Here is an 8184-nt window from a genome sequence, read left to right on the forward strand (position 1 = left end):
ACAGAGAGAGAGAGAGAGAGAGATCCAATCTCGGAGGGGCTCCCCCCTCTGCCGCCATGGAAGCCAAGGACCAGAGGGGAAACCCTTCTCCCATCTAGGGGGGAGGTCAAGGAAGAAGAAGAAGAAGAAGAAGAAGAAGAAGAAGAAGAAGAAGAAGAAGAAGAAGAAGAAGGGGGGCTCTCTCCCCCTCTCTCCCGGTGGCGCCGGAACGCCGCCGGGGCCATCATCGTCACTGCAATCTACACCAACAACTTCACCGCCGTCATCACCAACTCCCCCCCTCTATGCAGCGGTGTAACCCCTCTTTTACTCGCTGTAATCTCTACTTAAACATGGTGCTCAACGCTATATATTATTCCCCAATGATGTATAGCTATCCTATGATGTTTGAGTAGATTCATTTTGTCCTATGGGTGCATTGATGATCTTTATTATTGGTGCTATCCTATGGTGCTCTCCGTGTCGCACAAGCGTGAGGGATCCCCTCTGCAGGGTTTGCAATATGTTCATGATTTGCTTATGATGGGTGGCGTGAGTGACAGAAGCATATACCCGAGTAAGTAGGTTGTTTGCGTATGGGAATAAAGAGGACTTGATGCCTTATAATGCTATGGTTGGGTTTTACCTTAATGATCTTTAGTAGTTGCGAATGCTTGCTAGAGTTCCAATCATAAGTGCATATGATTCAAGAAGAGAAAGTATGTTAGCTTATGTCTCTCCCTCATATAAAATTGCAATAGTGATTACCGGTCTAGTTATCGATTGCCTAGGGACAAATAACTTTCTTGTGACAGAAAGCTCTCTACTAAAACTAACTTAGTTGTTTCTTTATCTAAACATCACCTATATTTTATTTACGTGCTCTTTATTATCTTGCAAACCTATCCTATCACACCTACAAAGTACTTCTAGTTTCATACTTGTTCTAGGTAAAGCGAACGTCAAGTGTGCGTAGAGTTGTATCGGTGGTCGATAGAACTTGAGGGAATATGTGTTCTACCTTTAGCTCCTCGTTGGGTTCGACACTCTTATTTATCGAGAAAGGCTACAACTGATCCCCTATACTTGCGGGTTATCAAGACCTTTTTCTGGCGCCGTTGCCGGGGAGCCATAGCGTGGGGTGAATATTCTCGTGTGTGCTTGTTTGCTTTATCACTAAGTAGATTTTATTTGCTGTTCTAAGTTGTTCTCTATCATTAGTTATGGATATGGAACACGAAATACCAAAAAAATTAGGTTTACTTGCTACTCGTGGAGATGGGGAACCTCCTAAAACCCTCAATGCATATTATGTGAAAGATATTATGCACTACTTTAATAATCCTGAGAAAACCCCATTCAATTATATAATGGGAGACACATTGGATCAACGTGAATACTTTATGGCTTATCGCTTGACTCAAAAAGGGAAACTATTATGGGATCAAATTTATATGTTGCATTGGTATGCTCGGCAACTATGCTTGAGATATGATTATACGTGTTGCTCTAGGATGAAGACTCCACACCTTCCCTTTTCATGCAAATTTAATGATAATAAAACCTTGGCTTCTTATGCTAATGGTATATATGATTACAATGATGTGGAACAAATAGAAGAATTTGTTGCTTTTAAGTGTGCTTATGATAATAAATCTTTGTTTCGAAAGTGTGAAAATCTAGATGATGTTGTTTACAGACCTGAAAATTTTGCTATACTTAAATATGGCTATAAGAATTATGAATACAATTCTGATATTGACACATTTATTGAGAAAGTCTCCGCTGTCCAAGAAGAGACTAATATTTTGCAGGAATCTATGGAAGAAGAAATTGATGATACTGTGAGCTCATTAGATGAAAAAGATGATGAGGAGAGTGAAGAAGAAAAGGAGGAAGAACGGATTAGCTACCCGTGCCCACCTTCCAATAAGAGAAACTCTCTATCCCATACATTGTTTAAATTCCCTTCGTGCTTATCGAAGGATGAATGCTATGATGATTGCTATGATCCCTTTGATTTGTTTGAAATATCCCTTTTTGATGAACTTGATGCTTGCTATGCTTATGGCCAAGATGCCAACATGAATTATGCTTATGGAGATGAACTTGCTATAGTCCCTTATGTGTGCTATTGCACCCATGCATGATAGTCCTACACACCATATCGGAGAAGTTTGTGCTTATTAAGGATTATATTGATGGGTTGCGTTTTACTATTACACATGATGATTTTGATAAATCTAATATGCATGTGCTTGCTTCTCTTACTTGCAATTATTACGAGAGACGAACTACATCTCCGCCTCTCTATGTTCCAATACGATAAAATTGCAAGAAACGGTTTATACTATGCATTGGCCTTTACTCTATATGCATGAATTGTTCTTTTATGACATAACGATACATAGGAAGAGAGTTAGACTTTGTTGTTGCATGATATATATTACTTTGTGCTCACTACTAAATTGCAAATCATTGTTAATTAAAATTGGCTTTGATATACCTTGGGATCCGGGTGGATCCATTACTTGAGCACTATATGCGTAGCTTAATGGCTTTAAAGAAAGCGCTGTCAGGGAGACAACTCGGAAGGTTTAGAGGGTCATTTGTTTCTATTGAGTGCTTTTATAGAGTTTAAAAATAAAAAATAAAGTGGGGAACCTAAAACTTTTTCAAAAAGAAAAGTGAAAGTAAGAAAGATGAGAACCGTTGAAATGGGGAGCTCCTTGAACTTTGTTCATGCCCATGGAAACTTTGCAAATCTTGAATTACAGAAACTTTTCCACAAAAATAATTACCACCTTGTATAAATCCATTGTATTATGAAAAATAATGTGCCAAGATTTGCCTTTAGGATGATTAGATTGCTTGTTTGGTTTGTGCGCTGCAAAAAAGCAGAAACTTTGGTTGTAGCGCGTGAATTTTCATTTTTTACTGGAACATCAAATGTTTCTGAAATTTTTACACAATACTTCTATACAAATTGCTTATTTTTTCCTAATGTTTAATGGAACATCGAATGTTTCCTAATTGGTTATTGGCCGTAGGGTCCGCACAATTAGCCTTAGTTGACGATATAGTATTTATGAGTTATGTGATTTGGTGACCGAATGTTGTTCGGAGTCCTGGATGAGATCACGGACATGACTAGGAGTATCAAAATGGTCGAGAGGTAAAGATTGATATATAGGATGATGGTATTCGAACACAGGAAGTGTTCCGGAGGGTATCGGGTACTTATCAGGTCACCGAAAGGTGTTTCGGGTACCCCCGGCAAAAGTTATGGGCCAAGAGAGGGGACGCACCAGCCACAAGGGGCTGGTGCACCCCCCATAACTGGCCGGCCTAGGAGGAGAAGGAAAGAGGAGAAGGGAAAGGAAAGTGTGGATTAGGATTCCCACTTCCTTCCCTCTCCCCCCTCTTTCCTTCCCCCTCGGTTATATATGGCAGCGAGGGGGTGCGGCTTGGGAGGGACTCCAAGTAGGATTCCTCCTACTTGGGCACCTCCTATTGCTGCTCCTCCCTCCCTCCCACCAATATATATGTGGGGAGGGGACGCCACAACAGCACACAACATTGTCTTAGCCGTGTGCGGCACCCCCGTCCACCGTTTACTCCCCCAGTGATATTTCCGTAGTGCTTAGGCGAAGCCCTGCGGAGATTACTTCTCCATCACCGTCACCACGCCGCGTGCTGGCGGAAATCATCTACTACCTCGACGTCTTGCTGGATCAAGAAGGCAAGGGACGTCACCGAGCTGAACGTGTGCAGAACGTGGAGGTGCCATGCGTTCGGTACTTGATTGGTTGAAGCACGGAGAAGTTCGACTACATCAACCGCGTTGTGAAACGCTTCCGCTTACGGTTGACGAGGGTAAGTAGACACACTCTCCCCTTCGTTGCTATGCATCTCCACGGATAGATCATTGCGTGTGCGTAGAATTTTTTTTGTTTTCCATGCAAAGTTTTCCTACAGTTTGAATTTTAGAAAATTGTACTTGACCTCAAACAATCAAGTTTTTACATTTAAGTGAAATTTACATAAAAGGAAAATAAACATTTGTATTCATAGCCAAGAAGTGAGGAAAATATTTCTTCGAATCTTTTTGATGCTCCTATGTAGCTTCCTCTTTGCTGTGGTTTGTTTGTATAGAACCTTGCATAAAACCTCTGTTGATAATATTCTGGTTCCTATACTGGCCCATCAATGATCTTGATTGGAATAATGTCTTTGATATTAATCTGTGTCTTGAAAGTCAACAGCTTTTTGCTGAAATTTCTTCTTCCGGAACCCTCGAGCATTTTGCTAGTTGCAACAACATGTGTACTCCTACCATGCTCTCGAGTATTTCTAACTTGTAAGCTAGAGCTCTAATGTTTTTAACTTGATCTTGTATATATGGTCCTAGAAACCATGGAGGTAGTTTCCCTCTCTATTGAAATCTTTGAGTCCCTCTCATGGGTGGGATCTTGAGGTAGATAGAATGTCCAACTTTGAAAGATAGGTCTCATCGTCTTTTATTATAATAGTTTTCGGCTTGCTCTGAGGTATTTTCATGTTTTATCTGACCTTCATTTTTTTATGTGGTATCTTCGATTACTACAAGAACAAACAACACACATTCTCTTACTTCTAACCAGATGAAAGGAGGGGTACACTTTCTGCTATACAAAATTTCAAATGGTTGCAAGGTCAAGCTTGCTTGGTAACTGTTATTGTAGGAGAACTACTATTAGTTTGTCCCGCAAAGGTGTACTGTAGTGTAGAGGTGTGAATTAGTACCCCTAAAAGGCCACCATCACCCTTGTTAGTTTAAATTAAATAATTCAATTTGTTTTTCTCCAAATAAATCAATTAGTTTATCATAATCATCAGCGGCATTTTGAAAATTAGTTCAATTACTTTAATTAAAGAGGGTCGATGGCACAACTTGTGACGCTTAATGCAATCCCTCGTCTATCGGGTCCACAACTAATATTTGCAGTATGGCACCAAGTGCTTATAGACTACAATGAGACAACTTCAAGCACTTGTGGACCATGGTGGTATGAGGACGCCCCTTGTTTGGTGAAGTTAGTGGCTCTGTGTACCTCCTTAATAAGCGTGTGTAAGCACAGTGTGGTGTGTTTTGTGCTCGCTCAGCTCTGTATTATTGTATCCTATAGAAGGCTATTGATGCATACTCTCTTTTGGATTTTCCGAACAACCTGTCCCAAGTTACAGGATATCGGATACTACATCCATTACATAGCATTTGGCGTTGGTTTAGTTTAATTTAGGACAAGCCAAACCTTATAAAGAATAAAATGCATGGGCGGTAGATGAACTTGGTAGAGAGTGTCATTTAGGTCGCCGAACTCCCAAAATGCATATTTAAGTCCCTAAACTTGCTTATGGGTTCACATAATACATCCAAATCTTCATAGCCCATGTTAAATGGCATGCGTGGAACGCTGACCACATGTCAGGTCCACCTATCTTCTCTCTCCATTTCTCTCAAATGATCTATGCCGTCGCACTCGCCCAAATCTTGCGCTATCAAAGCTCGCCCCGTCCGGTGCGTCAAGCTCACCCTGCCTCTGCTGGGCGCCGACCTCGACCTAGCAGCACCACCAGAGCTCGTCCTGTCTCCGCTCTCATCTCCTCTCCTCCATGGTCAACCCCCTCGTGCCTCTCTTGCTCTCCATCATCCGCTCCACGCATCAGCATGCCACGTACGCAATTTAAGGTGGGTTATGGAGATTTGAGTGTCACACGAACCAATTATCAAGTTTAGGGAGTCCAATGTGCATTTCAGGAGATGAGAGACCTGGATGACCCTCCCTAGTTCATGTACCGCTGGTGTATTTTACTGCTTAAATAAATAAAACAGAAGGGAGATACTTCCTCCGCCCCAAATTGCAAGTCATTTTAACTTTTTTATTTAGGTACGTACATAGTAAAACAGAATGTATTATATAGGTCAGGTGCATAGCAAAAGCTATGAATCTACAAAAAACAAAACGATTTATATATAATTTTAAAAAAAGGAGTAGCATATATATATTGTTTATTTATTATAGGGAAGGATGCATGCATGTGTAGCACCCGAACCTTTACATGCATAGCATAGACATGGAGTACACAAGTGAATAGCTAGGTACCGTGCAATTATTCATTACATATATATAGTATAAGTAGAGATGCACGGAGTCACACACAGATGATGGAGGTGCAGGGCGGCTGGGTCATCAGATGATAGGGTAAAGCGGGTACTTGGCAATGCCGCACAAGCCCAAGGGCGGCGAGTCCCTAAGGAAATAGACGAAGCCTTTGTCACCCCACTGGTCAGTCCACGAGTTCTTACCGATCCAGTACTTGGTCCCGTCAGGCTTGGTCCCGTACCCGACGAGGGCCAGCGCGTGGTTCTGCGTTGTCCCGCACGCCCCTTTGGTGTAGACGCCGGACCTGGAGCAACCGGCGTTGTACACGCCGCGGATGTAGTGCTGGAAGCAGGGGTCACTGTAGTCGAAGGATGCGGCGACGGGCTGCTGCGCCACGGCCTCCATGAGCACCGTCTCGTTGCCAGACGGTGTAACCTTCTTGTAGCCTCTGATCCTCACCGCGACCGGCTTGGCCCTTTGGCACGTGCCCACCTTGCCGGTGTAGGGGTAGACCGCCTCCGTGGTGATGCCACCGTTCTGGATCACCCAATCGAAGGCCTTGTCCATCCAACTGTTGCCGCAGCCGTTAATCCGACAGTCCACCAGCTGCTGCTCCGACAGCACCGGTGGCGATCCGCCGGTGCTGATCGCATGTGCGCTCTCCATCGTCGCCACCGACGTGAACGCCCAGCAAGACGCTGCACGCGCGGACACGTACGTACGTTAGATGACCACTCACTTACCTAATTGCATCAATATATGTAATGGAGTAGACGACGTACGACAACTCGCATCGCATGCATGATTTATTTTGGATGGATGTTACTTACAACAGGAATCCCCTTGATACTTGGCTGCTGTGACGACGCCTTTCTCCCTCCAATCCACGCTCGGAGGCACCACCGCCGTCAGGTTGAGGTTGGTACGACGAGGTGGCTCTTCGACGGCGGCGGTGCCCTCGTGGACGGGGCCAGCGCGAGTTGTGATCACCGTCGTCTCCTCCGACTCCCATGACGACTCGTTGCTGCCAGAATTGCTGCTGAACATGGCCATGAACTCATCGTGGGTGAGGTCGGTGAACGGGGTCTCGCCGAGGCTGTAGGTCATCCGGCTGTCCCGGTTCGCCGCCTCGATGAACTCCATGTTGCTCCGGTACACCTCGAAACGGCGCAGCTTCTCCTCCACGGTGGCGTACGACCGGCCGTGCGCCGCCATCCACCCATGGAACCTCCCCAGCATCAGCAGTGCCTCACCATCCAAGCCATGGTCGAGGGTACCTGAAGCTGATGAAGCCATGGAGGGGATGAAGAATGCGGCTGCCACCAGTAGCGGCAGCAGAGCCAGAGCCATGGATGAGGACGAAGAGCGCATGAAAGCCATGTCCGATATGGATGATGTTTAGCTATCTTTGGGTATAGCCATTTATAGAGGCCCGGCGATCGATAGATCTCACTACTGATTCACGTCCTCCCCTTGCAATTGGTGTGCTGTCTTTTTCCATAGACTTGAAAGCCATGTCCGATACGGATGATGTTTAGCTACCTTTGGATACAGCCATTTATAGAGGCCCGGCAACAGATCTCACTACTGATTGACGTCCTCCTCTTGCAATTGGTGTGCTGTCTTTTTCCATAGACTTCTAGAGTGAGCCTCATATCACATGCTGGCAAATAAACCACCGAAAACACTATATCTTCTTTTAGGCATAATTCATGTATAACAGGATTTGAAGGACCTTGGTGGGTACGTACAGTGGCATCTTTCACACCTTCACTACCACACCAGCCATTTATAAGTGCTTATTTCCCTCCAAGTTCTTATAGTTTAAACCAAATGAAAGAAGAGCATATACAACCTCATGAAGAGCCGGCGTCAAGTGCACTTAATTTTTTGAGATCAACAATATTAAAATATGAGATTGGCAATTATGATATATACAACAAGTACACAATAATAAGATCTTTTTTTCTTTGGGGTACTCCTTTGTCTCACAACAATATCAGACTTGCTGGTTTATCTTCTTCTACTATTTTTAAATGGGAAAGCAATACCTTATTCA

The 8184-nt window shown here is 43.8% G+C and overlaps 1 protein-coding gene across 1 annotated transcript; it reads right to left on the reverse strand.

Annotated features, from left to right (window-relative positions):
- Positions 1-6014: 6014 nt before the first annotated feature.
- On the reverse strand, positions 6015-7531 carry LOC119330804 (ervatamin-B-like). Its single transcript, XM_037603931.1, has 2 exons — positions 6956-7531; positions 6015-6823 (listed from the first exon to the last, which is right to left on the reverse strand). Exons 1-2 carry the CDS (start codon positions 7503-7505, stop codon positions 6213-6215), a joined length of 1161 nt encoding a protein of 386 aa, XP_037459828.1. The 5' UTR covers positions 7506-7531; the 3' UTR covers positions 6015-6212.
- Between the last annotated feature and the right edge of the window lie 653 nt (positions 7532-8184).

Source organism: Triticum dicoccoides, chromosome 7A (genome assembly GCF_002162155.2).
Source record: "Triticum dicoccoides isolate Atlit2015 ecotype Zavitan chromosome 7A, WEW_v2.0, whole genome shotgun sequence".
Lineage (NCBI taxonomy): Eukaryota > Viridiplantae > Streptophyta > Magnoliopsida > Poales > Poaceae > Triticum > Triticum dicoccoides.